Source organism: Rattus norvegicus, chromosome 2, assembly GCF_036323735.1.
Source record: "Rattus norvegicus strain BN/NHsdMcwi chromosome 2, GRCr8, whole genome shotgun sequence".
NCBI classification, from domain to species: domain Eukaryota; kingdom Metazoa; phylum Chordata; class Mammalia; order Rodentia; family Muridae; genus Rattus; species Rattus norvegicus.
Genome location: NC_086020.1, coordinates 83,659,446 through 83,680,771, shown reverse-complemented (window position 1 = coordinate 83,680,771; position 21,326 = coordinate 83,659,446). Strand labels below are relative to the sequence as shown.

At 42.0% G+C, this 21,326-nt stretch overlaps 1 protein-coding gene across 3 annotated transcripts in view; it reads right to left on the bottom strand.

The window, feature by feature from the left end:
- Ctnnd2 (catenin delta 2) overlaps positions 1 to 21,326 on the bottom strand; it is an 847,941-nt gene that overhangs the window by 46,638 nt on the left and 779,977 nt on the right. For all 3 annotated transcript variants that reach the window (NM_001271502.2, NM_001415019.1, XM_039101550.2), the window contains one exon: positions 2,507 to 2,717. In NM_001271502.2, coding sequence (NP_001258431.2) covers positions 2,507 to 2,717 — 211 coding nt within the window. The remainder of the gene's footprint in view (positions 1 to 2,506; positions 2,718 to 21,326) is intronic.

The window sequence follows — 21,326 nt, the reverse complement described above, 5'->3', positions numbered from 1 at the left end:
CACTACTTAGTTAGGCTTGCATGTACTTAGGTGCAAATGCACAGATATTGAAGGGCCATCGCTAGCCATATTTGTGCTCATTTTATGTTTCTTTAATTGTTTGCTTTTGTCATCTTTGTTCCCATGCTATTTCAAAGGAAAATCATATTTGGACTGAACTTAGTTCTAGAAGCAAGTTTTTAAAGAGCAGTTTAGTGTGGGCATATTTGGGACAGTTTATTAAGTTAACGAACTGGCATTTTTCCCATGTTATTGATCCCCAGTTCAAAAGTGCTATTCCTGAAAACCTTTTCTGTTTTAATAAAGCATGCCTAGAGGGTCATGTGAGCCTCAATGCTTGCTGCCACCATTGGACTGATTCAGCAAGAATTGTGAGTTCTATGCTAAGACTCAGCAATGAGTAAACTCCTTTTGTTTCAAAAGCAGTGAAAAGTCATGATAAACTGACATGTAGGTAGGACATGGGAAGTTATAAAAACCTTATTTTGATCCTCCAATTAGTATGTTCATGTACAAGAGACATACAGAACATGGGAGAATGGAAGGGCTTGACTAAGCGTGAGTAGCACAACTGAAAGAGACCCGATTCAGCTCATTAACAGCTTAGTAAAGTCACAACTTCAGGTTATTGACAACGAAAAAAAAATAAAGAACAATCAGATAAAGCAAGTGGCTATCTGTGAAGAAATGTTTAATCGGATTAAAGGACACTCATGAGATCATATACAGATAAAAACACCCGCACATTTATGGCAACCAAGCCTGGACCGCATCTTGCAGGGCAGTTTTCTGGGTTACCATTGAGGAGTTGCCTTATTTCATAGATTATTGCTCCAAAACCACTTTTGAATAGCTTCACCAGATAGTTTTCTTTGGCCACAAGACTGGCCTTAGCTTTTTCTTTCCTTCTCAAGGCTCACTGAGTGTCACTTACTGCTGAGAGACAGTCACACAACTGAGGGACTAAATAGATGCTCAACCTCCCAGCCTCAGATTCCTTGTCTTTAAATTCAGAGAAAGTTCTTTAACCTTGAGATGTCTCATAAATACAGGCAAACGGAGTGTTCCTGCCAACTGTGGTTTTATTGTGCCATTAAGTGTTAATGCTTAAAAAAAAATACAGTAACAATAACAATATATTGGCCTCACAATGCTCAAGGCAAGTAAGCACTTCTCTTTCTAGAGTCACAGGTCTGGTGAAGCAATATGAAGAATACTATGTAGAGTCCTGGCTGTGAACTATGGTGATATATTTTTATCTAGACAGAATAGCACAAGCCGTATATAATTCAAGCTCCAAATCTACATTGCACAACTGCCTGACTCCAGTGGGCTTCACTCCTTGACATAAGAACATATTCAAATTGTACACAGTATTACTGAACAAACCTATTTAAGGGTCTTGGGATAATTAAACTTCGCTCCCAAAACTTTTATAAAACATTGCCAATAACCTGAGTTAAATGAAATAAGGAGACAGAATTTCCAGAGAGTCTCAAAGAGCCTTCCTCACCATCTTCAATAACAAAAGAAAAATGTAATTATTTAGCATTTAGATGTAAAGGAATGGGAGGTGGGAAAAAAGACAAGAAGTAGGCAGGGCCTTAATAATAAAAAGTTCATGTATTTAATCTTCTTTGATTACTCTGAGGGACTTCCAGAAGACGAAATTTAATTAAGGGCTGAGAAGGTTTCTGTAAAGGTTGATATTTTAGCTGATACACTGGCGCTCTGGGTTATGGAGGTATTTATTTATTTATTTATTTATTTATTTATTTATTTATTTATTTATTTATTTTGCATATAGTAAGGTATCCCTGCTCCTTAAATCACAGCGAATGTTCTCATTTATGAGGTGGTTCAGCAGCTTTTATACAAAGCCTCAAGTTTTGCTTCTTTTTGCTTCATTTGGCTGAAAGCCCTACTTCACTGCTCTCCTCCCACTTATCTTTTCAGATCTGATGATTGCTGATTCCAGGAAGGGTCTCAGGATGTGCCTGCCTTCAGTTTTAGGTTGGAAAATGAGGACACAGTAACTTGTTAAGTTGAATAACCTGCCAAGAATCTCACAGCAAGTAAAGGAGAAGACTAGATTAGACTTTTAGTTCTTTCTGACTCCAAAGGAAGGATGCAGAGAGAAGACTCCTGAACCAAAGGATGAAGGTCCACTGACCCAGGGACTGGCAACCACAGTGGCAGGGAGACAATGTCATGTATCCAGGCTGAGCTGGTTGGCTGCCCTTTGCAGAAAGAACTAGAATGCAGACTGGGACATGAAGTCTACCTTACCAATGCAAAGACAGTGTTGACCCTGACTTATTCTAATGTGAAGATAATGCCCTCCCCACTTACTCCAATGCAAAGACAGTGTCACTTCTTGACTTACTCCAATGTAAAGACAATGCTACCTCTGACATATTCCAATGGGAAGACAATGTCACTTCCTGACTTACTCCAATGCAAAGACAATGACACCCCCGCTATTCCTGCCCAGACTCATACTTACTTATCTCCTTTGCTTTTGGAGATGCCGACCAACTTCTCAATGCCGCCAGCATCCCGTAAGGCCTTGGCATTCTCCATGTTCTTGGTGATCACTTCATGCAGGGTACAGCACACGGCTGTCACGGTGTCATCTGACATGGCCTTGCTCCCTGTGTTGTTGCTGTTGTTCCCACCAGGAAGCCGGTGGACCAGGTCTCTCATTGCATATTTGCCTTTAGAAAAGAAAGAAGGGAAAAGTTTAGGAAAGGTCAAGGTGGAGGAAGATGGGCAACAGAGAGATGGGAACAGAGAAGGAAAAGAGGATGTAAGAAGACACTGGATGCTCTTCTGTGCAGGGTATTTCAAATACGCACATAGAAGGAACAGTAAAGGGGTCCACCAATGGCCACTGGGTCCAGGCCATCCTCACCACCGCACCGTGGATGCCCAGGTCCTACATAAAGCACCACGCATGCCTCCCACTTCAACACTTTTAATCATGTCTTGATTACTTTTCTTACTCAATTCAGTATAAACACTGTGTGAAAGCAGTTGATGCTAAATTGTTAAAAAGGAAAAATCTGCATACGTGATCAACATATGTGAATATTAATCAAATAAATTTGGTATACCATTGGCTGACTCCTGGCAGAGAAACACACAGAACAGAGAACCAATTGTACTTGCTTGTGGCTAAGGCCTAGGATATGGGACTCTGTAGATCTATGATTGGTTCTCTTTAGGAGTAACTTTATGCCTCTAAACTTCAGTCTTTAAAGCAAGAACAATAGGATGCTCACTATTTAAAACCATTTTAAAGATCAGATGAGAAAACCCATTGAAAGCGTTTATTCCATGATCAACAAAGGACACAACTTCAACAGATGTCATTTGATATCGACAGAAGTAAGTAAAATGAATGGTGATGGATACAACCAGACAGATTGGGATCTGTATAATTTTATATTAAATTTATTTATTTATTCACTTTACAACTCAATATCAGACCTTCCTCCCCTCCCAGTATCCCTTTAAGCAAGTCCTACCCCCATTCCAACTTCCCCTTCTCAAGTCTTTGAGGGACTAGGTACATCCTCTCCCACTGAGGATAGACAAAGGTGTCTATTTAGGGACGTGGGATCCATAGGCAGGCAGGCAACAGGTTCAGGAACAGCCCCTGCTCCAGTTGTGGCAGTTTAAGGACAGAAACCCACCCAGAAAACCTGTGACACAAAGTATGTCCTCCCTACAAGATGTGCAGGGACAAAGGTAGAGCAGAGAGTGAGGGAATGGGCAACCAATGAGTGCCCCAGTTGAGACCCATCCCATGGGCAAGCACCAATCCCTGACACTATTAATGATACTCTGTTATGGTTGCAGACAGGAACCTAGTATAACTGTCCTCTGAGAGGCTCCACCCAGCAGCCAATGGAAAGAGATGCAGAGACCCACATCCGGACATTTAGATGGAGCTCAAGGAGCCTTAAGGAGGGTTAAGAGAAGGATTGCAGGGACAGAACAGGGCAGGGACTCCATAGGAATACCAACAGAAGTCAACTAACCTGGACCCTTTGGGGCTCCCAGAGACTGAATCACCAACCAAAGAGGGAGCACAGGCTGGACCTAGGCCCCATGCACATATGTAGCAGATGAGAGGCTTGGTCATCACACATAGGTCTCCCAACAACTGGGACCTGTATCATTTAACAGCAGTTGGATCACAAGCGGGGGTTGGGGGGGCGACCTTGACAAATACTCTAACGAGCTATCTTGTGCACAATGGTAACCTTGACTCTTCCATGAGCCTTTATTGCCTGGTTCTGTAATGCAGCATTTATTAATCTGGCATGTTTTTCTTTGTGTGAGAAATAAAATAAAACCCAGTGCTGCGTCCTTAATTCACTTTATCATCACCAATCTTGCCTCTCCCAGTGATCAAGGTACTTACAGTGACAGATTTATGGAGTGTTTTTAGACTACAAAGCACTTTAGACATTACCAACAGGCCAGCAAGACAATTAACATGTCCCACCCGCTGCTTCCAATTCTGTTCCTTTAATTTATTTCTGAAGGTAAACAAGAGCCTGAAGCAAACTTGGCTGTCCTTAAATTTTTTGGGGGAGGGGCTGGAACTGGCAAATGTTCCAAGTTATGTCCCTTACACACCTCCCATCCCCCAACCAGACATATGTAGCCTAACAGTTACATGAAATAATTTACCTGCAGCATGCCTCTAACGGATACCTTCTTCTGCTGACATATTGTCTAGCAAGTTGCAACATAGGGCAGGAGAAAGAAACCCATGGGAAGAGGCAATATCTTAGCTCCAGGCAGTAATAAATAAAACACAGGGCTCTGTAATATCATATTTTGATATCTGCGCCTATCCTTATTTTAGTGGCTTATTTTAACATCGACAGAAAATGCTGACATTTAAATTACGGAAATAGAAGAGTGTCTGCATTCAGTTGGTGACAGCCGAGGAAGTGTCTGACAGAAGTGCTTTGACTTGAAAACTCCCGAATGTGGCATATTTATTCTCTAATGGCGGCATTCAACATGTCTGGGAGAGGGTACTTTGAATGTGGATAGTCCTTGGAGCAAATTGCTTGATATATTGATCATTAAATCAACTCAGCTCTGATGAAGAGTTTGCTGCTGTTGAGCTTAGCATGCCTGTGATTCTATTAGGGGGAGGAAGTTCTGACAGCAAGACTGACAGACACTTCATTGAGTAGGTGGGACATTCACACTTAGGATGTGGAAGACTGGTCTTGGTGACTTTACTATTGCCAGGGGTTAAAAGCAAAAAGTACTGAAAGAAGAGAACTACCTGTAGAATTTCTTTGTTTGTTGTTGTTCTGACTTGACAATCACAGGGGCAAAGTTATAGCTAGAAGAATGCTTGCTTACCATATAGGAAATCCTGGTTTGATCTCCAGCACTTGGGAGGCAGGGCGAGAAGGATCAAAAGTCAAGGTCATCCATTCTTGCAAGGCTCAAGGTCATCCATTCTTGCATACAGAGAAAGCTTGAAGGCAGCCTAGACTACTTGAGACCTTGTCTCTAAACATGTATGTAAGTAAGTAAATAAAAACTATATTGTATTGTAGTGTGTGTGTGTGTGTGTGTGTGTGTGTGTGTGTGTGTGTGTGTGTGCAGTTTCTTCATAGCTTCCTAATTTATAAGGTCTAAACAAGACCCAACTATTCTGTAATGTTCACAAGCAACGGATACCTCACCACTGGCTGGCAGTTTTTCATCCAGCTCTGTGCGCCATACCAAGTGCTCAGCATAAAAAAGACCAGGAGTCACTGTTGCTGGAAACTCATTGGAACTGTTTTGTTCCCAGCATACAGCACACAGATACTTATTGGACTGGTAGGGGCTCTTCTCAAGTTATCAGAGCTGACCTGTACTTTGAACTAGATAAGTGAAGAAGCCAATCGAGTGCAACCACTCCCAGGTACAAGACTTTGCTGGTTACTTTAAGAACAGAATATTCTTTTCAATGTCTTTGTTTCTGTGTGAAGAACAGTTGACACACCGTCTTTCATCTGAATGTGAATACTATTAGCATGGGGAATTTGGGCAGTAGAAAGGTTTTTCAGCTTTCTGGGATTTGGAAACTCTGAGGCTAGGCAAAGGGGAAAAGGGGAATTTGGTCCACAGAATAATGATGGCCACAAGCCCTCTGCTCTGGGCTTATAAGAGCAGTTTGGGGAAGATAGAAATAGGTTTGGCTTGAGGTAGCTGTGAAAGGCTTCTCACAAGAGGTAGACGTTCAGTTAAGAATCCCCTGTAAACTGTGGGAGGGGTAAGATCCGGTTGGTATTTTATGAAGAACATTCTGTTATATTAAAAGGTCTGTAAGATTAAAAGGGGGAGTAATGTGGTCCTTTTCTTAATAAGGCTCTCTGACCTGGGTTCCTGTAGAAACCATCATCAGCACGACTCGAGGCGACCTGTCTTTAAGTGCTCCACACTCTACAGCTGTTCTCAACCCCATTGTCTCTGAACACTAGAAAAAGCCATTCTTGTTACATAGTAAGAACACTAGTCCTGTCCCCTCCCCTCTCCAAACCCCAGCTATTCTTTAGGGTCCCTGAGGTCTGAGAAGTCCATCTTTGTGTCACAAACAGTGGGATAAGCTAAAGGGTGAGTGGGTCAAACTTACTTTCACAGTTTAATAACATCAAAATGATCGGATCGGTCATTTCTTTTCTCTTTAGTGACAGAAATGGACAGAGACATGTGGTTTTAGGGTGAAGGGAGGTACAGAAGTTGTGGCAGCAGATGGAGACTGTCTTTCTGAAACTGGAGAGGAAAAGCTTGGAAGTTCTGCAGGGATGAGAGGCCTAATGGGTACCCAGAGTGCAATGGCATGGACTGGCAGAGGCAAAGTTACGTCCACTTGTGTTTGTGCATGCAACATTACACCGTGTATGAATATGAATATATATATATATATATATATATATATATATATATATATGGTGTTGTAATATATTACAACTAAAGGACTGAAAGCATCAAATAACAGTATGGTCTCAGACTACTTTAGGTTGCTGTCTTTTAAGGATATTTTTTTCCAAAAAAACATTTTTACAAAAGTGAAATGCAAAAGTGTTTCACAATGAGTAAATTAACAGTCACCCATGCCGTGTGAAAAATGAGTACAAGTTATTAGATTGGCTAACATGAGGGAGGACATATTGCTTTAAAGACTTAAAGAGGTTTCAATATTTTTCACCTAAGTTACAAAGAGAGTCCATTTCTTCTCGGACTTCTTGTTTAGTGGGATTCTACCTTATGCAAGATCCCATTTATTTCTTCATTTGAGAATTAACAGAGACACTTGTAAACCACCACTTCCAGTCTTGCTAGGTGGTTAATCTGACTTTCTTGATTTTAAAACGGTACAGACTGAAATAATGTTTAGGTTGAAAGTTCAAGATTAGGGTTTTACAAATTGTTTTCTAATTATTATTATTTTGTTATGAAAAATATTCGTGTAGACCCTGTAAACTACTCCATTTGGCCAATTTTAATGTCTGTTTTTGAGAAAGCTGGTCGGTCACTGACAACAAATGCATGTCAAACAGCCATATACTTGCTGATGTAGACTGTGTTGATCTCAGTGTGTACACTCATGTTCTCCTTCAGGAAGTGCAAGACAGTGTCCCTGAAGGAGGCGGTGCCAGTCGAATCTGAGGAACACAGGCAGCCTTCCTGGACTCTAGTTAGTCTCTGGGAATACCAACTCAGGCGCTCACCTCCTAGCCTCTTCTCAGCCAGTGAGGAAACAAAACACTGGGCAAAAGCTAGGTGAATGTTATAGATTAATATTTACCAAGGGCCCCTGCACACACACACAGACATACCCCAGACACACACACACACACACACACACACACACACACACACACACACACACACACACACACACACACAGAGAAAGTCTCTAACATTGGGAGAGGTGTTTTTGCTATTGTTACTACTACTACTGTTTTAACTATTTTAATTTATCACTCTGAAACAGCTTTACTAATATATTCTGTCTTCAGTCTCTCAGGGCTAACATTCATGTCTTGTGTCCTTTAAGACCTGTTTTTGAAACTGCCTTCTCTAAATCCCATAATAAGATAGTAACATGCAATCAATCAGTCAAATAAATAAAATACAATTTAAATGTAGACCATATTTGGAGTTTCCTAGATACCAAAGTATGCTCTTCTTTACCATAGGAAATGTAGGATGAGAAACTTTAGATATGTACAGCATTCTGGAGATTTTTTTGTGACAACATTTATGGTGATAACTCCTGTTTATAAAACATGTAACAGAAGTGTTGAGTGTGACAGCTCACATCCAGAATCTTAGTCCTTGGAGATGTGAAGTTAGAGGCTGAGCCATATAGTGAGACTGTATATGGTGATGATGATGATGGTGATGATGGTGATGATGATGGTAGCAGTATAGTAATAGTAGTAAGGGTTTGACAAATGAACAAGAGCAGAACTCGGTTCCTATTAGCTCTGACAGGCATGCTCAGCAGTAACTGACAGCATTTCAGAGAGCTGCTTGCTCCCCTTCATTTAAAGGATGGACTGGTGATGGCCAACCCTTTAAAACAAAGGTGTGAGAGCTACTTCCTTTGGTGGTAACTGTGACATTCACTTGTATGGATGAGCTGAAGGCCTGGATCTTTCTCATTCCCTTCTGTGTCTAGAGCAGAAATTCTCAACCTTCCTGATGCTGGGACCCTTAGATAAAATTACTTTAGTTGCTACTTTATAACTGTAATTTTGCTTCTGTGAGGAATTGCCATGTAAATAACTGTGCTTTTTGTTGGCCTTAGGCAACCCCTATGAAAAGGTTGTCCAGCCTCCACAGGTTGAGAATCACTGGTCTAGAGGTCTCTCATGTGAGTAACCACCCAAGTCCTATGGTAGGACACATGTCAGAGCCTTGGTTTTACTGGTTAGAATACAACCACAGACACCCAGCTTTCCTGCCAGTAAGGAATTTCTGATTTTCTCTCAAGCTTGATGCTTACTCAAGACCACTTCTAAACTCTCAGCTCAGCCATGGAGTCCTTTCTGGAATCAGCGAAGTAGAAGCTTGTTTACAGGATGTTTACACTTGCTGTGATAAACACTAGGCCGTTCCTCAGTCCCCCTTGTGAAAATTAACATCATCAACACAATGTGGAAGTCAGGATTCTCCTGGGCTCACTCATATTTCAATCAAACCACTCTGAGAAGCTGAGTGGCTTACTAATCCAAGGTCAATAAAATAAAGATTTATGAGCAACAAAGGTATCACATGTGATTTAATGAAACACATATAACTGTTGTTGACATCACATTTCAAATTATGCTCATTATGAAGGCCTTCTTCCTACTTCCTCTGTTTAGTTTATTGCCTCATCTAACAGGATGTACTGAAAAATTTGAATGAAGAGTTCTTCCAATGGAACCCTCTTCTAATGAATCCTTTAGGATCCATTGAAAAGATCCTTGTGAAAGTTCTTAAAACACATGGTAAGACAAAACATTGTCAGCAAAGACTACTACTACTGTGCTTGGAAGTGTAACAACATACATTGATGTCTGGCACATACATACATACATACATACATACATACATACACACATAGATACATACATACATGTGGGCACATAGGACCTTGCAACTTGCCTGGAGCAAGAGTGAGATGTACACATGACTAACTCTAAAACATCTCATCTCAAGACCAGCAGGAGTAAGGAGTAAGGACCAGGTTACTCTGGGCCTTCAAACCCCGGGCCTGACCCCCACTTCCACCTCCTCTGAGGCACTCAAGTAGCCTATGGCCAGGTTTAACATTCTCATTCATTCTCTCTCTCTCTCTCTCTCTCTCTCTCTCTCTCTCTCTCTCTCTCTCTCCTCTCTCTCTCCCCCTTTCTCCCTCCCCCTTCTCTCTCCCCCTTTTCCTTGTTCTCCCCCTCCCCTTCTCCTCTCCCCTCTCTCTTCTACTCTCTCAGAAACTGTCAAGCAAGCAACTGGAATTCATCTTCTTTAAATAAAGCATTCCCTGTACCTCAGTCCCAGCCAATACTGGACACTCATCCTAAAAAATCCCTGCCCATTCCCCAAGATTTACATAGCCCTTGTTCATGCCGACTAAGGAATGGGAAGTGTTTCACTGAATATTGTCTAAGAGAGCTGTATCATTGAATACTGTCCAGAGAGCTGAAACACTTAAACCCTTGGAGAAGTCCTTCCACCCCAGCTGGAAGCTGGATGGATATTCCGCTGACCTGCTGACCTGCTGACCTGCTGACCCACCCTTTCTGGCTCTGCTTCAGTCTTTCCAGCCCAGTATAAAATGGCACCCTGAGGGAGGAGATGGAACTGAAGATCACACACACACACACACACACACACACACAAAGTGCCTTTTCTACCTGTGTACTTTCCTTAACTATAGGTTTTCATGGCGTATAATGAACCTCGGTCTCACCAGCATATAACCAAGTAAATAAAATCTGTAACCATGACCTTGCCAGAGATGCGACATTTAAAGCCAAGTAAAATTTAATTTGACATGACAAGTTCACTAAGGAACTAGAACATTTTGACTGTGAAATCGGTGTCTGTAACCTCCTCCTAGGATACTTGCTTGGTTTATGGTTTAGGGGATCTCAGCCCTACACGTAGCATGGTCAGGACTGTTGAAAACTCAGAGCCCAGGAACATGGAGACATCTCTGAGTCAGGTAATGGAGGTGAGACTTGGAAGAGGTGACTCTCACACCTTTACGTTCTGTGTTTCTGTTCTAAGTAGCCAAAACGAAAAGAAACGAAAAATTTCTGTCAAAAGAAAATGAACCTTAAAACTAATGGCTGAGACTTGTGTCATAGCCTCTCACCTTGCTAAGTACAAAACATTCCTCAGTGAATTAACACTGATCACTATCTGTGTCTATAAAATTAGTGAGACAGATTGTCTGAACCAGGGTTTCTATTCCTGCACAAAGCATCATGACCAAGAAGCAAGTTGGGGAGGAAAGGGTTTACTCAGCTTACACTTCCACAGTGCTGTTCATCACCAAAGGAAGTCAGGACTGGAACTTACATAGGGCAGGGACCTGGAGGCAGGAGCTGATGCAGAGGCTATAGAAGGAAGCTGCTTACTGGATTGCTTCCCTTGGCTTGCTTAACTTCCTTTCTTATAGAACCCAGAATTACCAGCCTAGGAATGGCACCACCCTCAATGGGCCTTCCCACCCTTGATCACTAATTGAGAACATGCCTTACAGCTGGATCTCATGGAGGCATTTCCTCAAGGGAGGCTCCTTTTTCTGTGATAACTCCAGCTTGTGTCAAGCTGACCCACAAAACCAGCCTGTACACAAACCATCCAACAAATGGTCACAAATAATACAGCTAACCAAATATCCATGGCAGTGTCTGCACTTCGGCATAAGAGGAGCCTGTTATGGGAAACCAGTCCCTGGCTTTGTGTCCCCTGTGGCAGCATGCACATCAACATCACAACGTAGAAGATAAGATCATGGGATAAAAAAAGCACCAAGAGAAAAACAAAACAGACTGGAATACAAACACACACACACACACACACACACACACACACACACACACATCATATAAATATAAAAACACATAATTTGAAACCACAATTAATATTCAAGAAAAAGACCAGTAAAACATAAGACCATAAAACAAAAAACAAGCAAACACCCAAATAAACAACATGAGAGCAAAAAAAAAAAAAAAAAAGTACAAAAATACCACTGAGTTCATTTTCTGTTGAACAACTACTGCTAGCACAGGCTTAGATTCTAAAAGCGGGGGGTGTGTATATGATTCCAAGGAAACATTGTCTTTCAACACAACAGGGCTGGTGCACACATAAACTCAGACACTGTGGCAGGAGGAAAGGGACGTGCACAGGTTCAGGTCAGACAGAGTCAGACAGACGAGAGGGGAAGTTGGTGTGGATCCCATCCCTAACCAAGAGCCTGTCTTCCACTGACGTCCGCTTGCAAAGGAAAAATTAGTTTCCTCCTGTTCCTCTCTTCTTGATACTGTCTCTTTACTTCTCCATTGACTCATGGGAAAGAGGCGTGAAAATGTGACCCCTACGGGTTAATCACAGAAGTTCCTGTCCTAATCAGAGAAAAGACTGGAAGAGCTTGAAGGGGCTCGAGACCCCATAGGTACAACAATGCCAACCAACCAGAGCTTCCAGGGACTAAGCCACTACCTAAAGACTATACATGGACTGACCCTGGACTCTGACCTCATAGGTAGCAATGAATATCCTAGTAAGAGCACCAGTGGAAGGGGGAGCCCTTGGTCCTGCCAAGACTGAAACCCCAGTGAATGTGATTGTTGGGAGGAGAGTGGTGATGGGGGGAGGATGGGGAGGGGAACACTCATATAGAGGGGGAGGGGAACACTCATATAGAGGGGGAGGGGGGGAAGGGTTAGGGGGATGTTGGCCTGGAAAACAGGAAGGGGAATAACAATCAAAATGTAAATAAGAAATACTCAAGTTAATAAAGATGAAAAAAAAAAAGTTCCTGTCCTAGCTCGAGACTTGCTCCACACATGCTAGATTGGAATAGATATTTGGAGAGAAGGATTAATTTTTAATGGTCTTATTTTATGTATGGTCTTATTTTAATAGAAGGAAAAAAGAGGAGGTGGGCAGAGTTAGGAGGGATCATTGGGTGGTGGGAATACAATGGCCAGTGTGTGTGTGTGTGTGTGTGTGTGTGTGTGTGTGTGTGTGTGTGTGTGTGTAGCTTGAGATACATTCTAGAAGATATACTACTTTTTTTTGGTTTATTTAATAAGCATGATTTTAAAAAAAAGTACCAACTTATAGCATATACAAGAATCTATTTCACATGCCTGAATTGATAGGCAGTTGGCTAGAGTGCAAAGAGCAAGTAACATTTTGAAAAAGGAATGCTAAAGGAGGCAAGATCTTTTATGTTTCTGTGTGTGGTATGCTTCCCCAAGAGTTATTTACGCGCCCCCCCCCCCAAGGTAAATAACCATTTTCATCTGTTGGCAGTATAAAATGAATTGTATTTTTGGCACCTTGAGGTTCTACACAGAGGGAGTCACTGAATTAGATCTGAGGAGTTATCACACTGTTTGAGTGTCAAGGACTGTAAGGAAGTGAGTGGAAATGCAGCAGAAGGTGGTTAGGTTATGCACATTTAAGGAGCATGAGAATGATTCCAAAAATAAAATGGCAGCTAATTAAAAGGAGGCTGGCTGCAGGAGTATTCTGAATCGGAAGTGAATTGAATTCTAGAAATATTGGAAATGATGCAACAGCTGATACATTTGAACATGATTCAACTAATTTGATTAAATATTAAGTATGATAGCCCTCAAAATAATTATCTCAAGTCATCTAATTTTAGCAGAAATGAGAATATTGAAACTTAGCTGATTATAGCTTCAGGAGAAGGGCTTCTTCTTGTGGTTAGAATTGATATCTATCAACGAACCAAGTCTTTCCCCAAGACAAAAATTTCATTAAACAATAGTCTGCCTGAGACAGCATGAACTAGTATTTCCATAATAAAAGTTGGGTTTCAGGAAGGGTGTCTGGTTTATCCTCTGACCTGAGCACACTGGGATACCATCTTGAGTACAGCAAGTAGTCTAATGATGGGTAATAAAAGCACATTCTTTCATTCTTGGTTTAGCAAATTGATTTGCACTACTGCCAAAATGGAAAAACAACACCACTACCACCACCACCACCACCACCACCACCACCACCACCACCACCACCACCACCAACCAACTTCAGTTAAGGCTTCCAAGAGAGGAATACGCTACTCCTCCTAGTGTGTCACACAGCAGTCCCACTTTTTAAGAACACTCACCCCTGTTATTAGCACTTCTGTTTTGCACGGTCCTAGAGGTATGGAAAGGAGATGATATTTCCAATGTATGTATGAGACAAATGCAGTTCAGAGAAGTTCAACGACACATGTCAGGTTGTCACTTGCATCTTGGTCCCTGTAATTCTCTGAGGGCTACTTTCCTCTGCATGTAGCCCTACTCAGTCCTTTCTTGAAGCTCTTTCACAAGATAGACCTTCCAAACACTGGTAGAGTTGTCCACCATCTTTTATCCAGTTGAGTATCCCACAGATACTCATCAGAGTTCCATCCTGTGACTGGTCTGTTGGACTTATCTTTCTGGCACTGTTATAAACTCAATACAGATACAATCTAGCAACATGGTGCCTTCTGGTCAATTAATGAACAACTGGGAATGGACTAAGGGCAGACAACGTAGGAAGGAAGAGTGCTTTGGCCTCTGAGAATTGCATTCATGCTTACATCTGCTACAGCCACCCATCCCCGTGAAAGGTCTTGGGAACAGAACTTCCATAAGATGTTGCTAAAATGGGTTCATGTGGCCTGACTGTGCGAACTACTGCACTTGATAGCCAAGGCACTGATGCATGATTTAGTATTAGCAAGTTTACTTCAAACTGCAGAAAAGTTAATATTCTGCATAATTTAATAGAAACACACAAATGCAGCTATTTGACTAAAGAAGCTTAATCCAGGCTTCTCCAAACCTGAACAGAGAGAATATGCAACCCTTCTGAGAACTATGACTCAAGAGATCACTATTATGTTTGTTCCCTGCTCATGTTTGTGCAGCAATTTCTAGGTATTCATGAGTCTTTACCACCGAACATGTTTTAATTTCAGTTTGGCAATGTAGTTAATACCAATAAAAATCAGAATGGATGTAATCACTTGGACTGTGGAAACAAGATGGCAGACTATGAACTCTGTGAGCTAAAATAACAAGTGGCCTGATGACATATCCCTACTGGTATGACAGTGGCATGGATGTTATGGGAACCTGACATTTCTCATGTGGTTTAGAGCCAGTGCCATAAGATGAAACTCATGTCTGGTACCATTGCTGGGCCAAAATCCCATGACTGGTAAGGCCCTAGGTCCTATGTAAGAACCAAATATTGTCCTTCTGCTGAATGGACATAGATAAAAGTTCCCTTTAAGTTTGTGCTAATAAGTTAGTGCATCTCTCAATCCTCACCAGAGAAGATCCTTTTTGTAGTAGATGGAGATTAATATAGGAGCCCACAATTGGTCATGGTGCAAAGGATAAGAGATTAGGGATGCTCAACTGTAAATGAGACACCTAGATCACACCCCTCTCTCCAAGGCTCAGGTACTTGTGTGAGGGGACACTACCATAAAACTCAAAGGTAATAAATGTCTGCAGCAAAATGCTATTTGCTGAATCTATCATGGCCAGCGTGCACATGAACTCACAGTGAGTTTGAAAGATTACACAAGACCTAGGTAAGATCAAGTGAGAAAAAATTCAGCATGGATTGCAAGGTGGTCATGTAGTCTCTCTTCTAGCTGAGGAGCTACTGGTAAGTGGTGGTTTCTTGGAGAGTTTTCTTCAGGGATGTGAGTCCTGAGAGCCTACTCATGCTCCACTAGATGTTCCCAGACACATGTGCACACAGTAGCATTAACTGGACTCAGAGGGTTATATAGAGCACATAAGGTTAGAAAAGACAAATGATGGGGAAGATATGGGAGAAATTTGAGCAGGGGAAAGAATGGGAATATATTTGATCCAAACACTACACACACATATAAACTTTCAAACATTAAAATAATAAGATGACAGAGAAAATTTACGCTTACATTTGCTGTGGGAGCAGCTAGGCTGCCTTATTCCTAAGGGCACAGTCTTATTCTGACTTAACATATGCATGCTTCCTAAGACTATATTCATCCATGCCTTGTTTGGAGACATAAAGATATATAAGGAAGATGCAGTATTTCCTGAAACTTTCATCTTTCTCCTAACCAATTAAGTTTATACGGGAGAAATCTCAATGTTGCTATTCAAACTCAGGAAGTTTTCTGTTTTAAATTCACTGATGTTTACCTTGTCTGTAAACCAAACAATTGCTTTCTATGTTGGTAACTACCAACAAGCTAACTAATGTCTCTGACAGTGAGCTTTTGTTCATACCAGGGGCTGTCAGTACCAGAGAGTCTTATGTGATGTCCGTAACTGGTTCCCAGTATATGATTTCACTCTGTAAAACTAGCTTGTGAAAGGTTTCCTATAGAGCAGAGGCCCGTCTCAAAAGACAGGTGTCATGATGCAGATAGAAGGGGTGGGGTGGGGGAAGGACTGGTTGAACAGTTAATTCCCCCTATCCTGGTACCTAGCATGAGGGGGTTGGGTGTAGCCTCTGGTTTTTGTTTTGTTGTTGTTGTTGTTTCTGTGTTGACTCTGGAAGGAGATGATTTATTTTATCTCATGCTGCTAGGTTCCAATCCATTACTGAGGGAAGGCAGGGCATGAACTCAAGTCAGCAGCTTGAAGTAGAATGCACAGGAAAATGCAGCCTACTGATTCTTCACTTTCTTATACTCTTCCGGTTTTCTAATTTAGCCCAGGCCCATCTTCCTAGGGCTGGTGCTGCCCACAGTGGGCGGTCCCCTGCCCTATCAATCATCCATCATCAGTCTTTCACAGCCATAGACACTGGCCAATCTGACCAGGGCAATTCCTCAACTGAGATTCCCTCAAATGACTTGGGGCTGTGTCAGGCTGACAGCTAAGCTAACTGGAACAAACAGCTTTGGTTAAAATAAAAGGCAGAAAGAACATCACATCATTCTCTCTTATTTTGATGACGTTTCACTCATACAAGTTTATAAAACTTGAAGTTTGCATCAAGCTTACTGTGTAGTTTCTGACCACTGATGTATTCTGTGGGTCTTTTTTTTTTCATGATAAAGACACTTGGCATCTTTCATATTTTAGTAATACATGGAATTTGATAGAAAGAACATTAGAACCCAAAGATATTGAAAAATTATTTTAATAACAGTTGGCTTATGTTTTAGATATTTCTCCCAATTCCCTAGCTTGTGAAAATAGTGTTCCTATGAACTGTAAAAATGTCTTGGGCCACATAATATTGAGTGCTTCTCTGTGAATTAACCACAGTGGACATTCTAAATGGCACTGCCAGCATTATTAATCTACCAGCTCATATACTGCAGGCCTATGATGTGTGCATAAAATTAAAACTTATTGGATTTATATTTGATGAGTTTGAAAGGTTTTTTGTTGTGTGTTTGTGGTACAGTAAAAAAAGTACAACAATTATATAAACTACTTTAAAGGAGACAAAGAGAGAGAACAAAGGAGAGGCCAAGTACATATTACACGAGCAAAAATGAGCTTACAGGACAAAGAATAGATCAAAGTTTACTTCTGCTAATCCCTCTCAATCAAAACGGCTACATATGAGATCTGAGCCCTGCTGATAGCCCACTTATTACAAGCAATATTTAACACTGTGAGATTCTAGGGAAAGAAGAGGCGCTGGGCAGTCCTTTGGCAATTTCTTTATTGTGGTGGGATTTCACTTGCTGCAAAGGAGAAAGCCATGATGAATGGGAGGGATTGCATGGAAGATTAAAAAAAGCAGAAAAATATTAGGCACCGGGCATCTGTAGTTCAGTCGTTCTAAAGTCAAGCAAACGCTTGGTGTTTTAGCTCACTCGTCTATGCAGTCAGCTTTTGACATCTCCAAGTATCTATTTGTCTCATTCACTGTGGAGCTCAAGTAAGGTGTGGTGACACTGCCATTCATAGAAGTCTGAGAGTAGCTGGCTCAAAGTCCACTGGCCCTACATTGTCTAGGAGTTTTTCTGGGAATAGGGAAGAGCTGCCTCTGCACTGCCATGGAATTCTCTCACGTGTATTTCAACATGCTTGGCCAGAGAACAGCTAGGAAAATAACTGCTTGTAAGGATCGTGCAAAAGTGGGCACTTTGGTCTACAAATAACTTAGTATTATTTAACAGTCATGGTCAGTACCAGCTCATTATAACCAAAGGTCGAACTAAAGTTTCTTATTAGGCAAATGTGAGGAGGTGGGAGTCTTCATATAAGAGGAATATTTTCAATACACATTCTGCAATCCTATATGAACAGCCCCTACTATATTAAACTCAAAATCATTAGACATTATAAGGATGCTTGAAAGAAGATATGGGCAGTTAGTACATTTGTAAGTCTGAAGGTTTAGTGATATTTGATTGACCTGACATAGTTCTATTAGTTAAGCCAAGTTTAGGAAACAAGTGTTTACTGGCAAGATGCTAAAGTCAATCTGAGGAAAGTATTTTCCTAAATACCAAGTGGGTGAACTCAGAATAAATACTGAATGAAGCCCAAAGGAAAATACCACCTGGAAAGCTATTTGCAGGATCAGCAGCAAACAGTTCTGCTCAGATAAACTGGCTAAAGCAGAGGTGGAGAGGACTGAGGAACTCCCAAGTAGTATTCCTGTTGGCAGCTGAGTAGACCCAGAGACACGGGGCCACTGCACATGGAACTTCCTCAACCTGGGGACATTGCCCACAGAACTTCTTCCATCCCGGGACACCGATATGGAACTCCTCCATCCCATCTGCATTGGTTTTCGGGGACTGTTCATCAAATTACTTGAGCATGTTAGTGTTTCAAAGTCAGACACAGGCTTCTCTTCACCCTTCTGTGAGATTTGAGTCAGAAATCAATATACAGGTAGAGCTGTAGGCCCCTGAACTCTAGAGAAGAACATTTCTTCACCTCTAGCTAGAATCCAGCAGCAGCCAGCTTTCCAGAGGGGGCTGCATTGCTTCAGTATCTTTGCATTGCCTTCTCCTCTAAGTACTTCACTTCCGTTTTCCGTGTCTTAGGAGGACGGTCATCTTTGGGCTTAGGGTCGGCCCATGTGAGTTCTTCACAATGGTCTCATCTCTAGACTCCTGCTTCTATCTTCAAAAATCCCATTTTACACATAAGGTCATGCTCACACACAGAAAACATCTATTTTTAACCCACCCAGTTAGTGCCAGATGCCTATGGTAGCCCTAGCAAGTAAACATCTGGGTCAACACTGAGGTTTAAATACATGTTCAGAGCAGATACTCCGAGCTGGAGACTACTAGTAACAGTTAACTGCACTTGGCTTTATTTGACAACAGGGATTCCATGTGATTTCCTGTTCGAAATCTCCTTGAATGTCATGTGCACCATTGAGCTGAGGTTGGTGCTTAAGACAAAACAAAGAAGGACCCACAAGCATCAATTCCATCTGAATGAGGATGCCTCAGCAAGTCCGTTGGCTTTTGGCACCATTACCAAGAACACTGTGTTCTCCTGTCCTAGTTCACCGAGAAGAAAGAGCTCTGAGATCTGTGGAGTTAACCAAGCACCGCCAGGCGAGACGGCGAACCCAACCTCTCGTCTGTCTGCAGAAAGTCTTCCCTAGTCACATAAAGTCCATGGTGTGATGACCAGTAATATCGGAGATAGAAAAGGAGTTCAACTTTTATCCCAGGTGACTGCTCTCAGTGTTGGTTCCCCTGGGGATTCTGAAAGGGTTAATTAGGTGGATTTAATTATTGCAGATACCTCTGAGAGGCTGTGCTTTTTCTCAAGGAAATGCATGTGTGTTTAGGGTCTTTATTCTGGAAATTAAAGCTTACTTAGAGCAGTGCTCTAGTGCTTCATAGAAGATGAAAAGACTGCCAGTGCTTGCCGCCTTCTGTCCAGGGAGATGTGTTACAGAAAGAGGCTGGCCCACTGCTACACACACACACACACACACACACACACACGCAATGTATATGTATACACACATGCTGTGATTTTTGTTCACTGGGAGGTCCATGCAAATGTGGAATGCTCATATGCCATTACTTGACTCTGAGGAACAGTTCCAGAGATGCTGTGGTGAGCACCAGTCCTAGTGGAGTTAAATCGGGAGCATGAAGCCACACCGTGCCTTTAATGGTAGCCACATGGGGGGCTCCCTCATGTAGCAAATATACACCAGTTTTTGAAAACTTTGGAAAAGAACCCTTGAATTTCCACTGCACCCTACCCTCCGTGTGAACCTGCTTTAACTCTGTGAATAAGGTACTAAGTGGAGGTGCTCAGTGTGTGCGTGACGTGTGTGGAGAGGCCCATGTGCCGCGGCACTGTGGTGGAGGGAAGAGAAAAATGTTTGCCCCTGGCATTCTTTCTTCCTGTATAGTCTGCTCCTTTGCCTGGCTAACTCCAAGTTTTCTAGGGTCAGTGCTTGGGTCTCGTCGTTTAGGGATGGTTTATAATTCCCCATACAATTCATCCTTAGTGGTCTTCTTCACCACTCCAAGTCCAGGCATCCTTCCAGCACAGCAACATGTCTGCTCGCCTCAAGGGTCTCCTTGAGGGGTGGGACAGAGGCATAGTTTAAGTTCCCAGAACTGAAACTACTCTGTATCCCCGACTACTGTATGAAATCACACATGGTCCAATCTCTGTGTCTATTTAGACATCAAGAAACCACAGGTCCAGACTACAGTACACAAAAGTCAGGTCACCCATGGTAGTTTTTAAGATTCAAATGTAACTCACTCTCTCAATGATGGTAGCTGTAAGTGGTCTGCAATGTTACTTCAGATTTAAAATTATGGTATGTGCTGTGTTTCGTTTGTCTTTTCCTCATGTGTGCATGAGCGTGTGCGCATGTGTATGTGTGGCTCACATGTGTGTGCAGGGTTGGGGTGTGGAGGAAGAGTGTGCGTAGAGCCCCAGGGTTGATGGTTGGCTCATCCTCAATTACTCCTCCACCTTATTCACTAATTTATGGTCACTGAGTCAATCACGGAGCTCACCAACATGGATGGTTTCCCCCACCAGGTTGCTCCGAAACAATCCCCCATTCCACGTTACTGCCTCCATGCCCACCCAGCATTTCCTGCGTTCTAGGGATCTGAACTCTGGTCCTATTTGCTTGTGTTAAAGGTGCTTTAGTCAGTGAGACATCCTCCAGTCCACATACCATGATTTTTCCAAAAGGATTCCTGCATACATGAATTTGTTAATATACCTTGTGTTGCCTATGGAAACGGTGGGAACCACACCAGGAGAGCTAACAGCCACATAAGTATTTCTAGAATATTTTCTTGAGGTCAGTCTTCCCCACCTCAGCCCTCCTAGTATTGCTCCCAGGTTATCTGTAGAGAATAAAGTCCACAGTCTTAGGCAATTAGATGAGGGATGTGTTCAGATGTATCATCTGGCTGGATCCCACAGTAGGGTCAGTGGATTTTCTACTTGTTATTTTCAGTATTATGTGGACATAGTCTATGTCTCCTTTAAACACAGGAAGGACTTTGGGGAAGAGATGCTATCTGCTGGTTTCTAAGGCTTCTTAGGAGATGTCTAAGATCTCTA